Source organism: Zophobas morio, unplaced genomic scaffold (genome assembly GCF_036711695.1).
Source record: "Zophobas morio isolate AGI-343-1 ecotype UQ-CSIRO unplaced genomic scaffold, CSIRO_AGI_Zmor_V1 ptg000030l, whole genome shotgun sequence".
Taxonomy (NCBI): Eukaryota; Metazoa; Arthropoda; class Insecta; order Coleoptera; family Tenebrionidae; genus Zophobas; species Zophobas morio.
In genome coordinates, this window is record NW_026972135.1 from 17,899,583 (window position 1) to 17,927,551 (window position 27,969).

At 36.0% G+C, this 27,969-nt stretch overlaps 1 protein-coding gene across 1 annotated transcript; it reads left to right on the forward strand.

The window, feature by feature from the left end:
- The first annotated feature begins 12,048 nt into the window (after positions 1-12,048).
- On the forward strand, positions 12,049-27,850 carry LOC135138148 (codanin-1-like). Its single transcript, XM_064068035.1, has 9 exons — positions 12,049-12,224; positions 12,278-13,963; positions 25,642-26,139; positions 26,191-26,388; positions 26,438-26,666; positions 26,717-26,874; positions 26,921-27,080; positions 27,134-27,396; positions 27,445-27,850. Exons 1-9 carry the CDS (start codon positions 12,138-12,140, stop codon positions 27,571-27,573), a joined length of 3,408 nt encoding a protein of 1,135 aa, XP_063924105.1. The 5' UTR covers positions 12,049-12,137; the 3' UTR covers positions 27,574-27,850.
- The last annotated feature ends 119 nt before the right edge of the window (positions 27,851-27,969 follow it).

A 27,969-nucleotide genomic window follows, 5' to 3' on the forward strand; every position in this document is an offset into this window, starting at 1 on the left:
GGGGCGAATTCTCCCCGTGGCTGTGTCGCACCAGATCGCCGTATCCGAATTCATGGGTGTGAGATTCTGGAGTTTCAAACTGGTACTGGAATTCAGCAGGTTTCTCAACTCCAGGTCTTGTTCTTGGGCGGAGGCGAGTTCGTCCGGGTCGATCACTGCTGCCGTGTGAACTTCGCTGATTCGGGATAATGTGTCCGCCACCATGTTGTTTTCGCCCGGTATGTGTTCTATCTCCGTAGTGAACTGACTGATGAAGTCGAGTTGGCATAGCTGCCTCGGGGAAGCTTTCTCTGAGTTCTGTTTGAACACGTAAATCAAAGGCTTGTGGTCCGTTCTAACCGTGAAGACTCTCGCTTCTACCATGTAGCGAAAGAATTTGATGGCTTCGTATATCGCGAGCAGTTCGCGGTCGTACGTGCTGTACCTTCGTTGGGTGTTGGTCAACTTTTTTGAGAAAAATCCCAGGGGTTGCCAGTCGCCTTTAACCTCCTGCTCCAACACAGCCCCCATGGCTGTATCCGAAGCATCGGTGGTCAATCTTAATGAGGCGTTCTCGGAAGGGTGTGCTAGCAGCGCAGCACTGGACAACTCGCTCTTGCACTGGCTGAACGCTTCTTCCGCCTCGTTGGTCCAGCTGATTGGCGTCTTGTCATTCTTTTTTGAATTTCGCAGGTACACATGTAGAGGTGCTTGGATAGATGCGGCATTTTTGACGAAGCGACGATAAAAGTTGATCATGCCGAGAAACTTTCGTAAGTCCTTCACAGTTTGCGGCTTAGGAAAATCACTTATCGCCGTCACTTTCGCGGTTGCTGGACGGGTTCCGTGAGTCGAAATGCTATGTCCTAGGTACTCCACTTCACTTGCCCCGAACACGCACTTTGCTGCATTAACCACGATTTGGTGTTGCTTCAGTCTTTCAAACAGCGTTTTTAAATGTCGGACGTGCTCCTCTGGGTTCGCGGAAAAAACTAAAATATCGTCTATATATGCGAAACAAAAGTCTAAATCGTTGAGCACATTATTGAGGTGTCTTTGAAAAGTTTGCGCGGCATTGCGTAGGCCAAAAGTCATCACTGTGAACTCAAATAAACCGAATGGCGTACACACTGCAGTTTTTGGGATGTCCTCGTCGGCCACTCGAATTTGGTGGTAAGCACGTACCAAATCTATCGTGGAGAACACCGTTTTTCCCTCTAGTCTGGCCGAGAAGTCCTGGATGTGTGGTATGGGGTATCTGTCTGGGATTGTTACCCCGTTCAGCCTCCGATAATCCCCACAAGGACGCCATTCCCCAGGATTCTTCTTCTGTACGAGGTGCAGTGGGCTGGCCCATGGACTGCTGGAGGGGCGACACCACCCTTGCTCCAACATGTACTGGATCTCAGCTTTGGCAGCCTTGAGTTTCTCCGGTGGTAGTCTGCGTGGTGTTTCAGCTACAGGAGGGCCTGTTGTGTATATGTGATGCACTACGGAGCTGGATATTTGACTTCCCGGACGTGGTGCTTTCGTCAATTCCGGGTATTCCGCCAGCAGGTTGTGGTAGCTGGAGGTTTTTGCCACCGTCGTAATACGTGGTACGGAGCAGGCCAATACGAAACCAGGGGAAGAGAGATGTGTCAAGGGGTCTACCAGCTTCCGGTTTCTCAGGTCCGGTAGGAGGTGGTAGTACTCGAGAAAATCGGCCCCTATTATTGGTTTCTCGACGTCCGCGAGGATGAAAACCCATTTAAAAGTTCTGCGTAGCTTCAAGTCAACCACCATGAATTTCTGGCCGAACGTGCGGATGGGTGTGTTGTTCGCTGCAAATAGGGCGGGTGTATCTTGTGTCTGTGACTGACCCTTACCTGAAAACGTTTTCGGCAGGACTGAGACCTCTGCTCCGGTATCGACTAGGTACCTGATACCGGATTTGGGATCCGTGACGAAGAGACGATGATGACGCGCGTCGTCGTGTACCGTCTCGATACCCGACGGCGCCTCTAGTTTTCCGGCTGTACAAACGTGCAAGGTTTGAAACACTTTCGGGCGTTTACACCGAACTTGGCGTGGTAATAACAAACGCCATTTTGATCCGTGCGTTGCCTGCTGTGTGTCCTTGACCGATTTCGGCTGTCATTTTGCCGTGCTTGTGGACTGCGCCCTCTCGTGTTGCTTAGATGAGTTACGGCTACCGATAAGGCCGCCATCTGTTTCTGGAGGTCTGCAATTACCGTAATGAGGTTAGTTTCCTGCGTTGGTACGATGGTGTTCTGCCGCGTCGTGTCGCTGGTGGCGCCTATCGCGTTGATACTGGAAGCCATAGCGTTGCTTCTGTGTATTTCCGCCAATTTGTCCGCGATTTCTGCCATCTTTTCCAGCGGTACTCCCTCGCTCGCAGACAGCACGAGTTGGACATGTGGTGGAAGTCGCTGTAGCCAGAGCGTTTTTATGACTTCGTTATTCATCTGTTGCCCCGCGAGTGCCTTCATTTCGCGGAATAACTGGGATGGTTGTCGGTCCCCTAGCTCCATCTCGTTTATCAGCTTTCGTAGCTGCTTCTCCTGTGAGTCGGTGTAGGCGGCTATCAGTTTCTTCTTAATTGTGTCGTACCTCTCTTTGTCTGGTGGGTTAGCTACGATGTCTGTGACTGGCTGGAGTGTGCTGCAGTCTAGCGCCGCTACCACGGTGCAATACTTCGTCTGGTCCGAGGTTATCCGTGCGGTGTGAAACTGTGCTTCAACCTGTGCGAACCACAACGCTGGATCGCGTCGCCAAAATGTCGGTAGCTTCAAGTTCGACGATGTGACCTTTACTTCGTCGAGGTTCTTGAGCAGCTCTTCATCTCCCGTGGTTTTGGTTGCTCGAGTATTGGCGAGTTCTTGCTCTAGCTTCCGGATGGCTTCTTGCTGTTTTTCGAGTTGCTGTTGCAGTTCTTCGGCAGTCGGCATGTTCGTACCCGTAGTTCTTCGATCACGTCGGGGTCACCAATTGTAATTGTTGTCGTCGAATTACTAACGGAAACGGTTTTAGTACAGGTTTATTTACAATACCAACTACAAAAAATGATAACACGGCCCAAGGTTGTATGTGTATGTCCACGTGGAGGTCTTGAAGAGAAGAGGACGTCTGCACACGGTGAGTGGTCGGAGAAGAAGAGGACGTCTGCACTCGGTGAGTGGTCGGAGAAGAAGAGAGTCTGTTATCGTTTCCACCGTGGCGTTTCCTCTTTGGGCTTGCGTGTTGTAACTGCCAATCCGGTGGCTGCATTCTGTGTGTATAACTGGTTGCATACTTCCAGGCGGCCACAAAGGATATAAAAAGTATTGGTTTTCAAATTTGAGCCTCCTCTGAAGAAAACTTCACGAGCCGCCACTGGTTTTAGCAGCAGAAAAAATATAAAATATAAAAAATAAAATACAGTCAGGGCTACAAAATCAATTAATGAAAAACTTGTTATCTTGTTATATTTCGATTATGTTTTTACTTCCCGAGCGTAAGCAAAGGAAGTATTGTAATCGAGTCCGTCGGCCGACTCTCTACTTTTACATTTTCTCGATCTTTCATGACCCCTAGAAGACGAAGAAATAGGTCTCCCATTTCCGTCTGTCTGTCCGTCTGTCCGTCTGTCCGTCTGTCCGTCTGTCCGTCCGTCTGTCCGTCCGTCTGTCCGTCCGTCTGTCCGTCTGCCGTCCCGGATTTTTATTAGACAGATAATCTCCGAAAGTACTCGACCGATTGTTGTGAAATTTTGTACTTATATTAAGAATATCATGTAGATGGCAAAACGCTAACCAAAATTTGTCTAATCATCCCCACCACTAATGCGATGACGTTACTTCAAAATTGTACATAGTAAATGGGATTTCAATTGTATAAAATAACATAGTCCTACACATGTAGTTTACAACTCTGAATCGACTTTTCACCCGAAAAGAAAAAAAATCAAAATTATAAAACAACATTTTGAAATTTAATTTTTAATCTGCTAACCAGAATGCTTTGAAATGTTGCAGATGTTTTAAGGCTATAAAGAGCATCATAAATATTTAGTCAAAAAATATTTGCTTATCCCCTCCAAAAACTTGATGACGTCAGCTCAAAAGTTTGTGGAATAAATCATATCTAAAATGTACAAAATATGATGAGTCTGTACTTGTGATCTATCACTCCATTCATATTTTTTGGATTTGCATATACAGGATGACTCAAAAAAATTAATGAATGCGTAAATATATTTTATTGATTTAATCAGGAACTACAGAACCGAATGCTCTGAAATCTTGCAGATGTTTTAAGGTCATAAAGAGCATAATAAATGTTTAGTCAAAATATATTTGCTTATCCCCTCCAAAAACTTGATGACGTCAGCTCGAAAGTTTGCCGAATAAATCATATCTAAAATGTACAAAATATGATCAGTCTGTATTTGTGACCTATCACTCCATTCATATTTTTTGGATTTGCATATACAGGGTGATTCAAGAAAATAAATGAAAGCGTAAATTTATTTTACTGATTTACTCAGGAACTACAAAACCGAATGCTTCGAAATCTTGAAGATATTTTAAAATTATCATAAGCATGGTAAATTTTTGATCAAAATGTATTTGGTCGTCCCCCCTAAAAAATTTATGACGTCACCACAAAATTTTGCTGAATAAATCCTATCTAAAATGTACAAAATATGGTGAGTCTCTTCTTGTGATTTATCATTCCATTCAAATTTTTTCGATTTGCATATACAGGGTGACTCAAAAAAATTAATGAATGCATAAATTTATTTTATTGATTTAATCAGGAACTACAAAACCGAATGCTTTGAAATCTTGCAGATGTTTTAAGGTTATAAAGAGCATAATAAATTTTTAGTCAAAATATATTTGGTTATCTTCTACAAAAAACTGATGACGTCAGCTCAAAAGTTTGCCGAATAAATCGTATCTAAATTGTACAAAATATGATGAGTCTGTACTTGTGATTTATCATTCCATTCATATTTTTGGATTTGCATATGCAGGGTGACTCAAAAAAATTAATGAAGGCGTGAATTTATTTTATTTTATCGATTTAATCAGGAATTACAAAACCGAATGCTTTGAAATCTTGGGAATATTTTAAAGTTATTATAAGCATGGTAAACTTTTGTTCAAAATGTATTTGTTCATCCCTCCAAAAAAAATTGATGACGTCACCCTTAAATTTTGCTGAATAAATCCTATCTAAAATGCAAAAAATATGATGAGTTTGTACTTGTGATTTACCATTCCATTCATATTTTTTAGATTTTCTTAAGAGGTGGTTCAAAAAAATTAATGAAGTCAATTTATTTTATTGATTAAATTAAAGGCAACACTTATTATTAGTATTACACCCCAACCAACCCAATTTGGTAGACACAAAATTTGTTAAAGGAAAAACTCGGTTGAAACATAAGGGTAGCACGCTTATTTACATCGACTTTAACATTACAGACCTGCATTTGTTTTATGCGCTCACTTGGTTCCGCGAATGTGAAATAGACATGTTTATAATCAACCAATTGTGAATTTCACCGTCAAGAATTAAAATAAAACCCAATGTTTTATATAATAATCGGAAGTCGAAGCAATAAAACCGATGGTCGTTTTGTTTACAGTTTCTCTGTTTGACTCTCACGTATGCTGTTACGCCTGTCATCTTAAATTAAGAATGTTTATACATACACGATTTTCAGTTGCCTCTGATACGTATACGTGAGTAAATTGTTTCGTTATTTTATTGATTATTACAAATCAATATTCAAAACGACCCAATTCATTTTCCCGAAAATTTGAGAATATAATAATTTTATTCTTAGTATTACACTACATCTATCCCAACTGATATACGTGTCCTTGCAAAAATGTTGATGACGTCATCGCAATTTTTTTTTAAATTCCCACTACAAAAATGTAATGAGAAAAAAAACACAATAGGCATGCAGTCGTCAAGTTTCCGACAGCGAGGGAAGTACTGTCTAAACTCTTTAGACCAATTTTTTAAAGTCAAATTTTCGTGTGGTGTTATAGTATATTGAAAATTTTTTCAAAGAAATAGTCTATATTTTTAATTTGCTACGTTATGTCACTATTTAAATAACAAGTATTGTACATATATTTAATATTTGCACACGTTAAATTGCATGCAATATTTGTTCATATATACTTGTGTGTATATGTAAGTGTGAATTTTGATAAACACGTCCAAAGTCCGCTCTAGAAAGGTAGCAAAAAATAACTTGAATGTACCATGAATAATAAACATTTCATTAATACAGGGTTATCATAAATGATTGTAGTCGAAGTAGGCGCTGACGCAATTGTTTTGATGTGCCGCTTCTTACTTTCAAAAAATTATTAATTATAGTCGACTGAAGTTATGGGGAATTTTTGTTTTGCTTTGCTGTCAGAAGAATGTCATACTGGTCATATGTCATAATACTTTTCCGCGCACGTCTTGTTTACTTGTGTTGTTGTTCCAGTCTTCTTTGTTATAAATTGAATTAAACCAGTTTTTATCAAAACTACAACGATTTGATAACAGGGATTAAGGTAACTAGAAATGAATTAATGTGTATTCATATTTCAAATAAATCTGTTTTAGGTTAAGATGGGGTACACTTTTGAACAAAATACGTTTATTGTTGTCTTACTATCGAAATGGGACGTTAAATGCGGACGGGGAATGTGTGTATTCTGTTCAAGCTTGCAAGGATGAGTATTTGACAAAATTTCCAGAATTAAACATTGAAGAACAGTCTTTAATGACACACATAAAAAGAATCGTTGACCGATTCAACAGCACTGGAAATGTTTCTAAAGGCAAGTCACCAGGAAGGCCTCCAGTTAGTGAAGAGGTCGTCGAAGATTTGAGGGAACGAATGGAGCAAAGCCCAAAAAATCTTTAAGTAAACTGTCTTTGCAATCTGGTGTCCCATACACCACTTGTCAGAAAGTTTTAAAAAGAACATTACATATGCATCCCTATAAAGTATCGTCAGTCCATGAATTTAAACCAGCTGATTATCCTCGTCGTGTTGCATATTGTGAATGGTTTCAAAACAACATGAACAACAGAATTTTGGATTTGTCAATTTTTTTTGATGAAGCATGGTTTCATCTAAATGGCTACGTTAATTCGCAAAATTATAGAGTTTGGAATGCTGAAAATCCTTTTGTTTTTGAAAAAAAGAATTCCTTGAGTACCCAGAGCAGTGATTATACTGTACCAAAAAAATTTTGTGATGCCTCAAATTGTAGACGAGCAAGCAAATGTGAAAGATTGTTGTTCATCTAGCTCGTTTTCCAGACTTCATTGGCGCCTTGGATTGCATATGCACATATAAAAATTAAATTACCAGGTATATGAATTTTTGTTAACATAGAACACAAAAAATGAAATAGTAAAAGTTATAAGTGGAGAAGATCCAGAAATTTTTAGAAATCAGGAAGATTATCTCTTGATTAATGTACAAGCCATATGTGATGAAATGGTTAAATTTCAAATATTGTGGCACAATGATCAGTAGCTACAAATGATAGTACTATTTTTAATCATTGTTCAGTTTAAGATCTGTTTGAAAATGCACAACTGCAAAGTTGTGTGCACTTGGATAGAATATTTTAAGAAAATTTTATTATATTATTATATTTCTAAGTAACAAGTTATCCCTTAAAAAAATACTTGTTGACACTGCTGATATATCCCGTTACTCCAGCACAACAGCTCTATTATCAGTGACACATTGGAAGCCGCAATAGAATTGGGTGCACATTTGGGATTCTGAAACGACAGTTTCCTGTGTTAACAGTTGTGATTGTCGCTGTTGTGTTACACAACATTTTAAAACAGATTGTAATATTTGACAGTAAAAATTTATTGGTAATAATTTTTTTTTCTTGATTTCATTTATACAGTTTGTTTATATCGTAGATTTCGATCCGATCGATTTTCGAGACGATCGAAGTTGTCAAACCCACTTTAATCTACGAGCGTTTATATCACGGAAAACAGTCCGTTCGATCCACTGATTTGTAGTTTGAAATTGGTTTGAGTTTGACGTTTGGAGAAAGATAATAGTGTAACCAGTGATGGTGTAACACTAATTTCTTTTTATGTTTGAAGTTGTCAACATAAATACTTAAACCTATAAAAGTTCAAGTCCGTTTACATAGCTTCTTCAAGCATTGGAATCCGTTTTAGATCCGATCGGTTCGATTCAATCCGACTAGTTTGTCGGATCGAATTTTGATAGTGAATCCATTTCAACATTCGATCTGCAGTGTTTATACCATTAGTCTCAATCGGATCGGACTGAGTCGATCGGCTCGAAATCCACGATATAAACTAAGTAATAGTGAAAAACATTAAAATTTATTTATAAACTAACAATATCTCATGTTATTGTAAACATTACATTAAAAATGAGCATCGTTTAATTGAAAAGAGTCCATTTTCAACATACTAAAAATGTATTTATAAACTAACAATATCTCGTGTTATTGTTAACAATACATTAAAAATGAGCATCATTTAATTGAAAATGGACTCTTTAATGTTTTAATTTGAAGTAAGTACGTTTAATTTAATGTCTGGTTTTAAAACCCTTTTCCTAAAATTAAATTCTTCAATTTCTCGTTCCTTCTTTTGTAGTTAACAACTCCTGCCCGAAATATTGGTTTTTTAATTTTGTCACTTCATAACCCTGCTACTGCTGTGAAATTATGTTCCCATGAACAGTCTCCATAACCTTTGCTCTTCTTCCACTAAACCAATTTTTAGTGTGAAGTGTGAAGTTACTGATCTATCAGCTTTTTAAAATTATTTGGTATGTAACACGCCAGTGGTCCTTAAAATAAACAGTAAATTTTCTATAGATAACAATGAAATGTATACTTACTTCTTTTGAGGTTGTTGGTAAATCATGACCACAGAACACTGACTACCACCCTGTTCAACTATGCTTTTCTGTTGAACATTGGAACCAAGACTGTGATGTCATCTTGTACCTAAACACACAGGATTTCCTCTGCATCATCTTGGCTATTTGTTGGTTTAATGCTTTCATTTTCGTCCCCACTATGTGAAATGTACGTCTCCAGTCTCCACAAGTGTTTTGATTTGTGATGTCCGTAACTTAACCAAAACAAGGATCCACTGTTTCAAATACTGGACGTGGTCCTTTGCCAATCTTTCTTCTTTCGGCCTCTTCGTCTGCGGCTGTTTTCCGGTCTTCATTTTTCTTGTTCTCGTACCACTTTTTTTTTAGAATTTTTGTCGCACCAGTAAATGATATCGTCCTTTTTATTTTCTATGGTAGCTTTGGATTCATATTCATAAACTTAATCCATAATTAAAACCTCCTCCGGTGTACAACTGGTTATTCGGCATTTTGTTTTCCATATTTTTTTTTATAAACTGCACGAACACACGAGGCATGGGGGCACGGACACAATTGAGTTTACGTAACACTTCTAAGTGTTAAGTGAAAGCGGTGCAGTTAGGCCTAAACACTTAAAGAGTGTTTTATTTATTTTTGAAAATAACCTCAAACAGAGCATGACATTTAATTAATAGTTCGAATTACTTCGAACCGTATTATGAAGCGGCAACAGCAAAAAATTCATTTGTTTTCAAAGCCAAGTTGACTACAATCATTTATGATGACCCTGTATAATGATAAAGTAAAATGAATCAAGCATTTACATTTTCATAAATTACGTTTGTTTTTGTTATATAATGTTTTAAACTTGCTTTGTAAATAACATACAGCTGGTTGTCACATTTTGTCTATAAATTGATAAAAACCTGTCTTAATAATTGCACTGGTCAAAACAAAGCCACATCTGGAAAATAAAAAAAAATCACGTAAAAATGTAGGCATAATTTTTTTTTATTTTTGCAAATTTTTAAATAATATAGTCACCGTCGCAGATCAAGGTTTTCAGTCTGAATTAATTTTATTAAATTATTCAACAGTCAAAAAATTAGCATATCTAAGACATTTTCCATTCTTTTTCAAATCTGGTTTTATTAGTCCACGTCAAAAAATACTTCTTTATAATTCAATTTCACATTCTGATACTGTTATTTCCGGTGTTCTTGGAGGATCAGCTTTGGGACCCTTATTATGTCGTTTTTATGCTTTTGATCTCGGTCGTGGTTTAACAATTCCTCGGTTTGTTCTTTTGTTGCTGATACGCCATTATTTTTATATGAATGTGTACGTTTTAGTTTTTGTTTTACTTTTTAACTATACTACAGATTACTTTAGCATTTAGGTACTTTATTAAGCACCGAATCTATTTTTATTCCATATATTTATCATTTTTCCGTTGCAGTGAAGACCTATTATTATTATTATTATTACCATTATTAATTAAACAACAACACGATGTACTATGTGAATACATTTCTGATTTAATACATAAAATTTGAATCAAAACATAATAAATTATGTTTTAAATTATCATGTAAATTCATTGTTGTTTAAAATTCTTGGTAGAGTGTGGCGTAATTAAATGTTGTTTCCTGCGTTTCTGCTAATTCTGGTATTCATCTAGATCTTGTTGTTTTTTGCATTTTAAATTTGAAAGCATTCGACCAAAAAAAAAATACACACAACGTAGGGTTCCATTTTGTTGACGATCACAGTCCAACCTAAAATTTTGAATTATTCGCGGGTTTTAAAATTTTGTGCGCATGTCTGAATTTTGGTTGGATGTACTGTTGTATGTATAGTGAAAAATATCCACGAACATACAATACTAAATAAATCAAGCTACTAAGTTAAGAATTATATAAAAATTATCAGGTAGTATAATAAAACATTACTTAAAATAGTTGTACCTATTATTATTGTGTTTTAAATTTTGCTACCTCAAAATCTAAGTGTTGAGTGCAAGTGCACTCCTGTTCCTAGATTTCTTTTTAACATATTGTTTGCTGCAGTTTGATAAATTACAGGCTTTTCCTTGTGGCGTACACAGTTCTTAAAATTAATTAAGTAATGATTACAAAGACAAACAAAGAACATGTTCAAATATTTAGATCTACTATATCTTTCAAGTATTTTTTAATAATAATAATAAATAAAGTGTCTGTTAACAACAGACATTTTTTTAAAAAAGAGATTTTTATTATACTTTCTGGGATATAAAGACTTTAAAACTTTTAGAACCGAAAGCTAAGAAACGATAACGTAAGTACTTTCGCTATTATATTATATTTAGTATATTTAAAGTTGTCAGTTTTCCAGTTCATGAAACTTGCATCCGAACTTTCTCATTCAGAAAACATTTAAATAATACAAGAAAATGAAAAACTGGAATGCAGTAGGTATATTTTGAGAATAAAATTTTGATATTTCTGAGGCTTAAAAATAATTCTAAAATTCTCTACGGTAAAAAAATAAATTCTAGAACTCTGAAATCATATTTTATTCTTAAAACAAATGAATGTTTCAGTTCTATAAATTGTAAAATTATATTTAAGAGACAATAGAAATCACTTCATACTAATCTAATGAAATTTTATAAGATGCGGTTGCACTTTTTCTTCGAATTTTCAACTTCCCCTGAAAGCTATTCGTTATTAACAAGTTATCGGTTTTTCCTTCTCGGCCACACAGTTCTTAAAACTGGTGTCTAAACAGATTTAAAATTAAATTATTGCAAGGACAAACGAGAAACTCGCGCCAACATTTAAATATTTATGTTGACCCACAAATAGCAGCCCTACATATAACAGTTTTTACCTGAAAATATCTGTATGCTAATATTATTGAAAAATTGACGAAGCAATTTATTTAAGTCGGTGTATCACGATCAAAATATTTATTTTTAACGCTTTTCCCAAACAAACACTGTTAAAAAAGTCAATACATTATTCAAACATCAGCGACACGTCCTAATTATTGCAAAATCGCTAATTTAATACAACACATTGACACAAAAAATTCAAACAACGGAAAACTTCATTGACAATTGCACAATCAAAATTAGCGCGTTGACTTAATCAGTGTCAGCGCCACCTATCAGACACCCGTCCAACCGCCACAAGTCGGTACAAACAGAATCTATACCCTTACAATTAACCGCGCAATGCCGAACCTTTAAAACACCACAAAACCGCAAAAAATGGCCGAAACACTTCTAAATCAAGTTCTAAACCAAGAAACCCCCATTGAAGACTTCCTCGAATGGCTCACTCAACTCAGCTATCAGGTAATCATAAACAAAATATATAACATAACCTCACTTTGTAACGTCACATATAGGACCCCGAATTTATCGAACTTTCCGCAAAATATAAATGTTCCCGCACCGACTTCGTCACATATTTCCTAAACTTCATCCACGAGGAAGTAGGGAGCTTCATCACCGACAAAAATCAAGAAATTGATGACTCTACAAAGAGTAGTAACGAAATCAACAGATCCCACAGTTTCCCGCTCGATTTGAGCTCAGAGATTAACACGAGCACCCCCAAAATCACTAAAGTGAATTCTGACAGCAGCGTCTTGAACTGCATGAGCCCGATTTCTCCGATCTATAAGACGCACCATAGTTTTTCGACTCCGAAAGGTCCCAAGTCATCTCTGTGTCTTGGGGATTTTATGGTGTCGAAGAAAGTTTCTTCGAAGAAGAAAAACTCAGAATCGAAGCGACGCATTAAACCTACGAATTTGAACCATAGCAATAAGAACAACTTCCACAAGTCGGAGAATAGTTTTAATTTTAGTAACGAGCTTGATGAGTTTCCGAGCGAGCGGAATGTTCTAGTTGAAGAGAAGTTGCGGATTTTATCACGTAGTGCTATACAGGGTGTTACTGGGAGTCCTAAAAAAGTAGCGAGGTCGTTTTCCGGGGAGATTAAACCAGATGTAGAGTTGGTAAGTCACCAGAAAGAAATTGAGCTAGTGGTGCAAATTTACACCGAGCTTTTGGATAACAGTTTTGTTTTAAACTTGACGAGTGAAGTGTACTTTCTCATTTCTTTGTTGTTGAAAAAACAGCACTACAGTGTTGAATGGGGTATAGATGTTTTAAGTGATAAAGTAACGGCGCAGGTTTTATTTAATACGGTGCACAACATAGTCTATTTTGCGTGTAAATGTATTGAGAGGCAAGCACGTGTTTTACGGAATTATGACAACTCGACTATTCGTTCACTCACGGAGAACGAGCGCTTAAAATTGTTTTCTCCACAATTAATAGAGGGTTTACAAAAAGTGTCTAAACCTGACAGGATTATAGAAATTGAAACCACTCAAAACAACATTTGTTTTAATTCAGACACTGATAATCGACAGAATTTCCCCAACGATCTTTCTTTTCACGCGTTTCGTAAACAACGGGACTTGTTTTATGAGATTTTGAGGATTTGGGACGTCCATCATTTGGCGCCAGGTTTCAGTTTTAGTATCAGTTTAAGCGGGAAAATTAAAACTCTGTTAAGTCTTTCTTCAGAGCCAACGAATTTTATACATTTTGCGAGGCTGTTTAAAGCACAATTATTGAATACTTGCCGTAATACAGATAGTGACTTTATCACATCTTTAGATGTTGATGCACAAAAACTAAATAAATTAAAAAGTCGGTGTGTGACAAAAGGGAGTTGTCAGGGGTTGAATTCGCTACCAGTTTTTAATGAGGTGGAAGAATTTTATAAAGAGTTTATTCTGGTGGCTTCGAATTACGTTTTCAATAGGCATTTGGCAGATACGCTCATCGAGGAAATAACTGAGTTGAATGAGAGTAATTTTGGAAGCAATGAATTGGAAGAGGAGGATTTTTCACAAAATGATGTGGATTTTGTGACGAAGAAATCTTACTACACGTGTATAAAGAATTTAAGGACCTTGGCAAAATTTGTAGGGTTCGTGGAATCCCTTCCATATAAGAGCGAAGTCAGCAACTATTCAGAGAATTTATTAACAACGCATTTAAAAATTAGACAACAGGTGAGTTTTTTGTTGATTTATAGATAATTGTTCAGATGCAATTTAAAAAAGAAGTCACAAAACTCAAATTCACAAATTTTTTTTGAACAATTTACCGTTTTTTACCAAAACTACAGCGTGCTGAGTACTGTTTCAGTTGGCATCAATGAATTTTGATTGAAATTGGTAAACCTGCCAATCTACGTTACTTCCAGTTGTCAAAACTGACATGATTGACAGTGGCATTTAATTTACGTCAGAATTTGTTATTACTGATTGATTTATTATTATTAAGATGTCATAACCAAATTTTCTTTAGTAGGTCAAAATGACATAAAGCTAAGTATTTGAAATCAGGTTAGGCAACAGCAGCACAAGAAAAGGTTGTCAAACAGTACAGACGGTAAAACCTTTTTTTTTACTCTCCCGCTCTTTTCTCAGGGTGTATGACGTCTGCTAAAATCAGTCTTATCTGAGCAAGTAGTAGCCCACCCACCCCTTCTTCATTTCAGTGAATACTCTTAATATTGTTCAGTCCAATCTTAGCAAGTTTTAGCCCCGCCCACCCACCCCTTTTTTTTTAGTGGATGTCTTTTACCAAAATCAGTCTTATCTTAACAAATACTAGTACTACCCACCCGCCCTCTATTTTTATAAATAATATGTCGTTTGCCAAAATCAATCTTAACTTAGCGGATACTAGCTCCGCCCACACACGCTGTTCTCATTCTAACGATTTTATCGCACTTCAATTGAGATCCACCTTTCATTCGGACTAGACAAAATTAATCACTGAAATAGCGACGGGGTGGATGGGCGGGGTGAATTATACTTCGTTTGTAGAGTAAGAATGGGAACTAATAGAACGTAGGCTGTTAAAAGAAGCTTTAATCGTAATTTTTTTGTTATGCTGCTTATTTGCTATAATATTTATTTCTTATATCTGAAGAAAAAAATTGGTCTAAAGAGTTTAGACAGTACTTCCCTCGCTGTCGGAAACTTGACGACTGCATGCCTATTGTATTTTTTTCTCATTACATTTTTGTACTGGGAATTAAAAAAAAATGCGATGACGTCATCAACATTTTTGCAAGGACACGTATATCAGTTGGGATAGATGTAGTGTAATGCTAAGAATTTCTGTCGGGCTAGGCAAAGCCAAACTCGGTACGGCTCGTACGGGATGCGAATTCATTGCGGTTACGGACTGCACTTCGTTTATTTGAGATTAGAATAACGCTGTTTCGTTGCACTCTGCTGTTAATTCCCGTTCTCATTTACTTAGCCGTTTGATTAATAAATCGTTAATTATATTTATGGAATTAGTACCGATTAAATTCAGTGATTATCTATCACCCGCTATTGAGTCCCGGCGATCCAGCGCGTCCCCACCTATAATCGTGACGTAGCCCGACAGAAATCCGCTGTCTAGTAATATGAGAGGCAACTGAAAATCGTTTATGTATAAACATTCTTAATTTAAGATGACAAGCGTAACAGCATACGTGAGAGTCAAACAGAGAAACTGTAAACAAAACGACCATCGGTTTTATTGCTTCGACTTCCGCTTATTATATAAAACATTGAGTTTTATTTTAATTTTTGACGGTGGAATTCACAATTGGTTGATTATAAACATGTCTATTCCACATTCGCGGAACCTAGACAGCGCACACGTCTGTAATGTTAAAGTCGATGTAAATAAGCGTGCTACCCTTATGTTTCAACCGAGTTTTTACTTTAAAAAATTTTGTGTCTACCAAATTGGGTTGGTCCAATGTAATACTAATAATAAGTGTTGCCTTTAATTTAATCAATAAAATAAATTGACTTCATTAATTTTTTTGAGCCACCTCTTAAGAAAATCTAAAAAATATGAATGAAGTGATAAATCACAAGTACAGACTCATCATATTTTTACGCTTTAGATAGGATTTATTCGGCAAACTTTCGAGCTGACGTCATCAAATTTTTTGAGGGGGGATTAGCAAATACATTTTGATAAAAAAGTTAGCGTGCTTATGATAACTTTAATACATCTCCTATGTTTCAAAGCATTCGGTTTTGTAGTTCCTGATTAACTCAATAAAATAAATTCACGCATTCATTAATTTTTTGAGTCACTCTGTATATGCAAATCGAAAAAATTTGAATGGAATGATAAATCACAAGTACAGACTCATCATATTTTGTACATTTTAGATAGGATTTATTCAGCAAAATTTTGGGGTGTCGTCATCAATTTTTTAGGGGGGATGAGCAAATACATTTTGATACAAAATTTACCATGCTTATGATAACTTTAAAACATCTCCAAGATTTCAAAGCATTCGGTTCTGTAATTCCTGATTAAATCAATAAAATAAATTGACGCATTCATTAATTTCTTTCGGTCACCCTGTATATGCAAATCGAAAAAATTTGAATGGAATGATAAATCACAAGAAGAGACTCACCGTATTTTGTACATTTTAGATAGGATTTATTCAGCAAAATTTTGGGGTGACGTCATCAATTTTTTAGGGGGGATGAGCAAATACATTTTGATAAAAAAATTACCATGCTTATGATAACTTTAAAACATCTCCAAGATTTCAAAGCATTCGGTTCTGTAATTCCTGATTAAATCAATAAAATAAATTGACGCATTCATTAATTTTTTTGAGTCACCCTGTGTATGCAAATCGAAAAAATTTGAATGGAATGATAAATCACAACAAGAGACTCACCATATTTTGTACATTTTAGATAGGATTTATTCAGCAAAATTTTGTGGTGACGTCATAAATTTTTTAGGAGGAGACGACCAAATACATTTTGATCAAAAATTTACCATGCTTATGATAATTTTAAAACATCTTCAAGATTTCAAAGCATTCGGTTTTGTAGTTCCTGAGTAAATCAGTAAAATAAATTTTGCGCATTCATTAATTTTTTTGAGTCACCCTGTATATGCAAATCCAAAAAATATGAATGGAGTGATATATCGCAAGTACAGACGCATCATATTTTGTACATTTTAGATAGGATTTATTCGGCAAACTTTTGAGCTGACGTCATCAAGTTTTTGGAGGGGATAACCAAATATATTTTGACTAAAGATTTATGATGCTCTTTAGAGCCTTAAAACATCTGCAACATTTTAAAACATTCGGGTTAGCAGATTCAAAATTAAATTGCAAAATGTTGTTTTATGATTTTGATTTTTTTTCCAAAAATCTGGACGTTTCGGGTAAAAACTGAATTCGGAGTCGTAAACTACATGTGTAGGACTATGTTATTTTATACAATTTAAGACCCATTTACTATGTACAATTTTGAAGTGACGTCATCGCATTAGTGGTGGGGATGATTAGACAAATTTTGGTTAGCGTTTTACCATCTACATGATATTCCTAATATAAGTACAAAATTTCACAACAATCGGTCCAGTACTTTCGGAGATTATCTATCTAATAAAAATCCGGCACGGCAGACGGACAGACGGACAGACGGACGGACAGACGGACAGACAAACGGAAATGTATTTCTTCGTATTCTAGGAGTCATGAAAGATCGAGAAAGCGTAAAAGTAGAGAGTCGGCCGACGGACTCGATTACAATACTTCCTTTGCTTACGCTCGGGAAGTAAAAATAAGACAACGGATGGTTGGGCGGGGCTAAGTTTAACTTTTTCCTACAGAACCTTTTATAATCAAGCAATAGCCCCGCCCACCCACCCCCTCTTCATCCCACTGATGACTCTTAATATTGTTCAGTCATTTACCAAAATCAATCTTATTTTAACAAAAACTATCTTAGCAAATACTACACTGCACACAAAATTCTGTAAAGTAAAAGCTCAACTCGAAAATGCTGGATATGTTTCATTGTACTTTCAGTGCAAGGGAAGTTCTATCGAAACAATTTTCGACCAATTTTTTTAATGAGAAACCTTTTTAGAAATATCATGTAGATGGTTAAATACTAACCAAAATTTGGCTAATTATCCCCACCAACAATTTGATGACATCATCTCCAAAATTTCTTCTTGTATTGGCAAATGACATAACCTCTGAAAAAATAGGGGGCGGGTGGGTGGGGATAGTATTTGTTAAGACAAGATTGATTTTGGTAAAAGACATCCTCTAAGAAAAAAAGGGGTGGGTGGGCGGGGCTAAAACTTGCTAAGATTGGACTAAACAAAATTAAGAGTATTCCCTGAAATGAAGAAGGGGTGGGTGGACTACTACTTGCTCAGATGAGACTGATTTTGGCAGACGTCATACACTCTGAGAAAATATGGGCGGGTGGGCGGGGCTAGTACTTGCTCAGATAAGATTGATTTTGGCAAAAGCCATTCCCTCTGAGAAAATAGCGGGCGGGTGCATTCCGTCTGTCTGTCTGTCTATCTGTGACTGATTCTACAAAAATGGGAATTTTCAAAAGACCACCAATGATTGTCCTTATGTAACATAAAGACGTTGAAGTTTGTTTACAACAAAAGATCATACATGAATTGACACCGGCAAATGATAAATAGTTGATTAAATATGCTATTAACTTTATAGAAACATTTTTAAAACATAAAATTCTCAGTTCCCTTGTCTGTCCTCACCCTGTAAATTGACATGTGGTGTGTTATAAAATAAGTAGCATTGCTGCTAATTCAAGTATTGTGGCATATACTTAATTAATATTAATGAAAATAATTGATATTAGCATATTTGAATTGATATTTATTATTTTTTTGTTTTTGATCAACGTGAAACAAGGTCCACCGGTTTTATTTCTCAGTTCCCTGGTCGGCAATATTTAATTTTTATTACAATATCACGTTACTTTTGCGAAGATACCAATTAGACAGTTTGGACCAATTTGATGTCTATTTGGCGCGTGTTAGCGATTTAACGATAAACTTTCAATGTCCTTTATTAAATAAAGTGTTTTTCGTCAGTGAACGCGTGTGGTTTCAGTCAAATTATCAGTTTCCTGGGAAGTATTTATTTAACATTTGTCAATTTTGGAAACTTTATGTTTTTTGTAAATCAATTAACCACTTGGATACAGGTATCCATTTTTTTAATATCCGAAACTGCTGGACCGATTGTTGTCAAATCTTGTACATATGTTGAAATATCATGTAGATGGTTAAATACTAACCAAAATTTGGTTTATTATCCCCACCAACAATTTGATAACGTCATCTCCAAAATTTATAATTAAAAGTTTTTAAATTTTATAAAATAATATACTCTTTTAGTTGTGGTGTGTGAATCCGTGTCGAATTTTCACCCTCGACATCCAGAATTTTTAGAAAAAATTTAAAACAATAAGAATATCTTACAATATAACTTTGAAACTGCAAAGCCGATTGCTCGGAAATCTTATAAATATATAAAAACATGGTAAATCGTTAAGCAAAATTTATTTTTTTCCGCCTCCCAAAAAACTGACGACATCATCTTAAAATTTCTTATCTTATCTTAGCAAGTACTAACCCCGCCCACCCGCCCGCTCTTTTCTCAGAGTGTATGACGTCTGCCAAAATCAGTCTTATCTGAGCAAGTATTATCCCCGCCCACCCGCCCGCTCTTTTCTCAGAGTGTGTGATGTCTGCCAAAATCAGTCTTATCTGAGCAAATACTGAATTTTTAGAAAAAAATAAGTAAAAATTTATAATAAATGCAATTTAACTTTGAAAATGCTCTGAAATCTTGCAAATAATTCCAAGCCCAATAAATTGTTTATCAAAATTTATCAATTTATCCCCTCCCAAAAAGTTATGACGACATCTCAAAAGTTTGTCAATAAATACTAAAATCTAAAGTAAGAAAAATATTATTGTCACCATACCTTTAGTTTATTAAAGCATTTAGAGTTTTTATAACCACTTATACAGGATGATTAAAAAAAAATTACAACTTTATATCGGTTTTTTAATTAAATCTGAACTTTGTCTTAACAACGTTTTTTGACTTCCGTTGTAATAATAAATCTCTAGATTTTAAAGATTTTTTTCCTATAAGCGAATACATTTTTCTGTTAATAATTTAGTTTTTCAGGGACAACAATGAATTATTTTTAATAACACCTGTGAGCGCAGCGAGCTCGGTCAGGTCTCTCCAACTTCGCAATTACATCACAATTGTTTTTAAGGGTCACTTTTTCCTCTGCATGAATACATTTTTTTGTTAATAATTTAGCTTCTTGGAGACAACAATGAATTATTTTTAATAACACCTGAATATGCTCGCTGCGCTCGCATTCTAATCATTCCTTTTTGTACAGTATAATCTCATAGAAGTCATAAGAAAAATTTTATGGAAGCTATCTGTAAATCTCTATTTATTATTAGCCTAATTGCAAAATCGATATTTCCTTGTATAAATTGTCCAACATGTTTTAAGTTTCATGAGAAAAGAAGTCCACACATATTAAAACAAAAAAGCAAAATGTAAGCCCGCCCACCCACCCTATCTTAATTGTGAAGATTGTTTTTATTCGCCATGAACCAAGGGGGCGGAGCTTAACTGCAAAATACTTATTTCTTTACAAGGATATAAAAACAGTTGTTTAGTAACATGTTCATCAAAAAATACGATGTATATTAAGAAAAAAAGGCAAAATATAAATAACGCCACCTCAATTGTGACGATTTTTTTTTCTTTATGGATTTTGCAGTAAGGCTCCGCCCCTGGGTCTTCCAACGAATGAAAATTTCATTACTATTTAGATCAGGGCAGGTATGGGTGGCGCTTAATGTTTGACTTTTTTCTTAATATATATTGTATTCTTTAAATAACACTGTACTCAAACAAATTTTAAAGAACACATACTCAAAATGCGAGGGCAGCGAGCACGTTCAGGTCTTTTCCAAGTTAGTAATCACATCGAAATTGTTTTTAAGAGTCATTTTTTCGTATAAGTGAATACATTTTTCTGTTAAATTAAATCTTACGTGGTAATTTCTCTTAGAAAAATAAGGATTTTACAATTAAGTTCCGCCTCTCGGCTTACGACGAATAAAAAAAATCATCAGAATTGAGATGGGGCGGGTGGGCGGGGCTAGCCCTCTTTTCACAACAAGAAACTTAGAACATGGTTAAAATGGTACATTTTTACAAAAAAAATGGGTTTTGCAATTATTGGGCGGAGCCTAATTGCAAAATCGGTATTTCCTTATACATATTTAAAGTTTCATGTTGTGAAAAGAAGTCTACACATATTAAAACAAAAAGACAAAATATAAGCAGCAGTTTGCAACTATGGAAGTATGATGACCATGTTTCCATCCAACAACACACACTTGCGAATAGTTTCAAAAGAAATTTCAAAATGTATTGGGTGAGCAACATAATTCGTGATCGCAGTTGGCTGTGTTTCAGAAAACATGTCTCGTTAGCTTTTAAACTCTTAACCTATTGCTGTGCTAATTTTCGTCTACATTGTTGACTCTTTTGTGATAACCCAAACATCCCGCCTTAAATTGACATGTGAAAAAAAAAATTGAAAGCCCGCGAAAAATTCAAGAATTCAAAAATTTCGCCTTGGTTGTGATCGTCTAACAAAGTAGAACCATACAGTGTGTTTTTTGCGTTCAGATGCAAGTGGTGGACCCCAAGGTTGGAAAAGTATCAGTAAATAAAACACAAAATATATTTAACAATATTAAAGTTATGACAGTCAACAAGAAAATAAAACTTTAATAAAACTCTATGGAGTGGGAGCGGCACCAGAGCGCTATAAGAGTGTGGCGATCGAACTATGTCAATTTCATTCTAGAGGACAGCAAAATTACCCATAGGGGCGGTTGTAACACCAGCGGAGTTTGGGCCTCCCGGTTGTGGCTATTCTCTCACCACGACGGTGATTCTACTCTATCGGCAACCACATGCCGCCTTAACAAGCCGTTACGGTCGAAAACTCGTGGTTGGACATCACGGCTATAGACAAGGTGACAGCGTCACGTCATCCCGACCGCTCCGCTGACTTCTATTTAAGATCCGAATAGACCGCCAGCTCGACTAGGAACCGCGCACTCCGCTTCTGTGTTACTTACCTCAATTACATTTAAATGTTCACTTTCTATGACTCTGATGTTAAACTACAACTGAACAAGTGTTAAAGTTTCAAAAAAAGCAATAAACAACGTTTAAATTCGCCATTCAGTCTCGTGATGATAACTCCATAAGGGAAACATTTAATTCCCCCGACCCTCTCGGTCCACGATATTATGAATTCTACCGCACTTTCACGGTCCAGAGTGGGACAATGTTAGGTTAATTTTACTGCCGTAAATGAACTATTAGCAATCTTGTGTGAAGAATTAAGAAGTGTTATAATGTAACACTTCAGTATAAGCATCGAAAAACCTTATTTATAACTTAATAAACAAAGGATAAATCCTGACTAAGTGAATTTCATGAAATCTCCTAGTAAGTGCTTTATCTGAACAATCTCAGGACCGTTAAATTGTGTTAGAACTAGTTAACGATTAAAATCCTAACATGAACTGTGAATTCACAAACAATAAAACAAATTTACACTACGTGTTGGCGTCGGTTGAAAATTGGCATATTTCCAATTGGAAAGAACGCAAGAATTAGCTACGCGTGTTGGGGAAACTTAACAGTTGTGGCGTCGTCGTCCTTACGATGATTAATTGTCGTTAAACAAAGGCTTCCTCCTTTTTGCTAACTACCAAACCAACTAACTTAATCTAGCTTCCTTACCGCGTCCTTTCACTCACACCAAAACAAACGACAGTGACGCGTCACCTACCCTCTAGCAAACAAGTGAACTTCATTACCAACCCTCTCACCAGATACCCCTAAGAGAGCTACCAACTAACAGAAAAGAACTAAACTTGCACATGGTTGCCTATGTTTAACGATTTTCTTTATTTGATTTTTTTTTATTCAAATTATTCAAATTTGGATACGACACTTTAGTCCAAAAACAACCCAAACAAGTTTATTTCCCTCTTAACGTATTTTTGTTAGGCTATCAAAAATTTTAATAACCAATAAACGTTAAGACGACAACGAATTTTTGCGTAATCTTGTCGATCAAGTATAGACTCAAAATCAAATTTACTACAAAATGTTGTTATTGTTTTGATGAAGAACTAATAATGAAGACTTTGACGGTCCGATTCGAGTAACGTAAGTTAACTTCATTTCCGAAAAAACCGAACTGCCACGATTGGTTATATGGTCCTTCCAAAAAATCGTTTTGTAAATCCTTTATCGTAATTTCTGTATAGTTACTAGTTTTAAAGTCATTTTGATAAACTGGTTGAGATGAAACCTGGAATCTTTTTGATCACTCGGTGTGCTATAATAATAAGTACATGCATATAAACTCAGTTTAGTTTTGCCAAGATAATGCCAACGTGGTTGGCGAAACGAGTCGGCAAATATTTTGTGTTTTCAGTGTTGTGGGGATAAACGTTAGGTATATTCCATATCCTATATATTCTGTTAAATAACGGCATATAACCAAGTTACCGACGAGATAAATATAAAACATTATGTAGTGATTTTATTCTAAATAATTTAATTAATGACATAAAACGAAAATATAACATAAGTAACTTTGTATACATCTGTATAGAACAAATTTTCAAAAATGGCCATAATGAATATGAACATCAAAATAAAAAGATATAGGACGATTACTGATAGTAGACGTGCAGGTCATCGTTAGTCTGTGACGTTACTTTTTGGAGCACAAACGTTACCCCAAAATTAAAGATAATTAAATTTTGTTTAAAAAATTGTTAGAAATAAACAACAAAACAGAGCAACAAGGCGAGGTAACGTGCGAATTAACACTATATGCGGTAACAATTGTTGTTCTTTCAATATGTTCCTCCATAAAATTGAGTTTGTAATGCAATGAAAATATATAAATTCAATGATAAAACACAAGTGTAGTGAAATAATTTCGGAGGCTTCCACGGTCGGAATCAATACATGATCGTTTTCCGGGTTGGAACCGTGTAAATTGAGTTTTTGGGCTCAACGTTTCGCACACTGTCGTAAGTGGCATCTTCAGGAGCAGGGTTAAGACTAAGGCAAAAGAGCACGGTAACTCAGTAGGTCAACCATACCACTCTTTTCGCCTCTGGTATGGTTGACATACGGAGTTACCGTGCTCTTTTGCCTTATTCTTAACCCTGCTCCTGAAGATGCCACTTACGAAACTGTGCGAGACGTTGAGCCCAAAAACTCAATTTACACGGTTCCAACCCGAAAAACGATCATGTACACAAGTGTGGTCATATTTTGCCACATTTTCGATAGAATTTATTCGACAAAATTTTGAGATGACGTCATCAATTTTTTGGAGGGGATAAGCAGATGCATTTTGACATTTTGATTACAACTTTACCATGCTTACGATAACCTTAAAACGTCTGCATGATTTCAAAGCATTCGCTTTTGCAGTTCCTGATTTAATAAATAAAGTAAATTAACACATTGATTTTTTTTGAGTCACCCCGTATAAGCAGTTCTAAAAAATATGATTGGAACGATAAATCACAGTATAGACTTATCATATTTTGCATATTTTCGATAGAATTTAATTGTCAAAATTTTGAAATGACGTCCTCAATTTCTTGGAGAAGATAAACAGATATTTCGATTACAAATTTACCATGCTTACGACAACTTTAAAATGTCTGCAAGATTTCAAAGCATTCGGTTTTATAAGTTCTTATTAATCAATAAAATAAATTCACTCATTCATTAATTTTTTGCTAAGATTTATGTGATAAATAGAGAGCGGATTTCTGTCGGGCTAGACAAGGCCAAACTCGGTACGGCTCGTACGGGATGGGAATTCATTGCAGTTACCGGCTGCACTTCGTTTATTTGAGATTAGAATAACGCTGCTTCGTTGCACTCTGCTGTTAATTCCAGTTCTCATTTACTTAGCCGTTTGATTAATAAATCGTTAAGTGTATTTATGGAATCAAGTGACAATTAAATTCAGTGATTACCTATCACCCGCTACTGAGTCCCGGCGATGCAGCGCGTCCCCACTAAAATCGTGACGTAGCCCGACAGAAATCCGCTGTCTAGTGATAAAATTTGGAAATGACGTCATCACCTTTTTGGGATGGGATAAACGAATAAATTTTAATTAACGATTTACCATCATTACGATAATCTTAAAACATTTGCAGAATTTTAGAGCATTCGGGGCCGGTTTATAGAACAGCGAGTTAAATATTTAATCCTCGATTAGTTTAACAGAGAATTAAAATGTGGAATATGAGCCCGTGATTGGTTAAAATATGCGCGTTGCCTCGCAACGGACCTCAGTTAAAAGTTAATCGAGAATTAACTTTAACTTCGCTTTCTATAAATCGGGTCTCGGTTTTGCAGTTTCAAAGTTAAATTGCAAAATATTATACAATTTGATTTTTTTTTTTTTTTTTTCAAAAATCTAGATGTCTAGAGTGAAATTCAACACGATTTCATACATCACAAGTGCAAGAGTATCTTATGCTCTTGACTCTCGTGTCGGAGCTATTAACAACATTCAGTGAACTTAAAAGTGGTGTCCGGACTTTATTTACGCCGCGGTTAAACTTTTTGTACTTTCCAAATCAGTTAGCAAAGATTGTTTTTAGAAATTGTGTTGCGAACAATTATTATCTACGTGTCTTGTTATAGTCAACATATTCACAGTCAATTTTTCTACAGATTCGACCAACCTTCGACGTGAAAACTCTCCTCGAAAACTCTATCAGACGCAAGTCCGTGATACTGTGTGTCCCTTGGTTAATAAAATACCTTTCTATGTTAGATTACATAACGCTCAAACTACCTTATTACGCACAAGTCCACACAACTCTTTTCTGGATCTATCGAAACTTCGATTGGGGCCCGGACCCCAACATCTTTCTCATAAAATTCTGTCTTGGTTGGTTATTCGAGCTTCCACACTTACCTGATAATAACTTCCTCCATTTCTGCACACAAACACCAAATTTCGATGACACGACTAATGCGAACCCAAAATTCTACCTCGACCAACTGGAGATCGTCGATCAAGATATACTTTACTTCTGTTGCCCATATTTGGATGAAATCAAGAAACTTTTATCATCGTCTTCAACCAGTCATTCCATTAAAATCAAGCACATTACACCGGTTACAGCCTTGCAATCACCTGATGAAGTAGCTAGGAAAAAATTGGAGGTTAGTTGCGTAGTTTTAATATTAGGTAGTCACTCATCCGTTTTTTATTAGCAACAACTAGAAGAGGCCTTCTTTAACGGACAACCAACTTCGCTTCGAAAAACAGTCGAATTTGTAAGCGAAAGAGTGGCGTCGACTTGCGTAAAATACGTGTGCCACACTTTGGTCCCCAAACATAAAAAAATTGCTTCCGAAAAGTTCAAATCTTGCATACAATTCAAAAAGAATGAAGATATAGAAACCCAGAAGGTAAGAAGTGAGGTTAAGTTTCAAGTTGTAAAATTGTCGAAAATCGTAGACTGCCATGAAAACAACGGCTAATGAGTTAGCTGTCACTTGCTTGGAAGAACTTCAAAAAGCTTGTGACAGCGAAATGGAAACAATCACCGACTCGAAAATTCAAAAGGCTATCGAATCTTTGGTTTCTTTAGACGTTTTACCACAAACTATACAAGTGTGTGTGGGAATTACCAAGAAAACATGCCTAGAACGTGTCAAACAGTGGATTGAGAGTCACGTGACTTTGGGTCAGTGGTGCCAACTTTAACCTTCAGTCACTTAAATTTTATATTTTTAGTTGTTTTTACGAAAGATTTTAATGACGAGATTCAAAAAATCACAAACCAAGACGGTAAAAAACCACGAAAGCCAATTTTCATGTTGCCACCTGGTGGCACTCCCATGGAACACAATGAAAATGTGACCAGTGCTGCCCATTTGCTCGAAAAATACAGGGTTTGTCCAATGAACAGAATTTTCGTAATAATTATAAAGTTTCCAGGTTTTAACAGTTGGTGTAATTGAAAATAATCCATTATCGCAGGAGGTCTTAGTTTCACTTCTGGACGATACTTCCAGGAGTATAAATGAGAGAAGTGACTTTAATCAGTGTATTTTGGCGACGATATGCACGCAGATCCTCGATTTGATGCTTTTACTACGTAAGTGTGATGTCGTCGATGTTTTTTTTTTCTGTTAATCTAGGGATTTTTAGTCGCACACGATTGGACTTTGCTCTCTAATGATGTCCTGTCAAAGTCTTGCGACATTTGGAGGTTATACTACAATGGCTGTGATGATTTATTCAAGTCTTTGCTGTGTCCGCGCAACGTGGCGTTTTTTGCACAGTCGCGTGATCGCAAAGCCACCTGGGATGCTTTCGCAAAGTTCTGTGCTTATTTAATTAAACACAACTTGTTGAGTAGCGAAGTTTTCGAATCCCAGTGTACGGGGATTTTTAGGACTAACTGGGATCAGGTTGGTGTTACTGTTGAAAAGGTGTTTGTGAATAGCCAACTGTTGCAGGAGACGTTGAAACTGATTACCGACTTTCTAAGGACTTTTGGGAGACTGTATCGCGATCAAGGTGGCAGTACTTCGGATTTTGCGTTATTGTTGGATTTTTTTTCTGATTATTGTGAAGACTTATTTTAAGCTTTTTTATTGTAATTTATTTTAATACAGAGTCGTAACAAGAGTAGACAATAATGGGCTGGTCAGCACTGAGGTAAAATATCCCTAGCGGTGACACGTGAAGGTGAAATAAACAAAAGTAGTAAGTGTTCTGTGAACGAAACAAAGTGCAGGTGGTCCCGGTCATGCCGTAAGTTATTTTTTTTAGATTTATTACTATGCACTATACACGTTTGTTAATATTACGACAAAACATGTGTAATCAAAAATCATTCAAATAATGTAGTTTCGAACACCATCTCGGCTGTGGCATTTATTGGTGCTCAACAAACATATTTTTACATGCGCTTGATAAACATAATTTTGAGCAGTGATATTTTAATTAAAGTTATTGAACAGAACGTTCCTTCTAGCGGC

Bases quoted from the DNA above. Each gene is read 5' to 3' on its own strand.
- LOC135138148 (XM_064068035.1), top strand. From the start codon at position 12,138: ATGGCCGAAACACTTCTAAATCAAGTTCTAAACCAAGAAACCCCCATT. The intron at 26,140-26,190 runs GTTAGTTGCGTA...GTTTTTTATTAG, and splicing joins TAGCTAGGAAAAAATTGGAG to CAACAACTAGAAGAGGCCTT. The intron at 27,081-27,133 runs GTAAGTGTGATG...AGGGATTTTTAG, and splicing joins CGATTTGATGCTTTTACTAC to TCGCACACGATTGGACTTTG.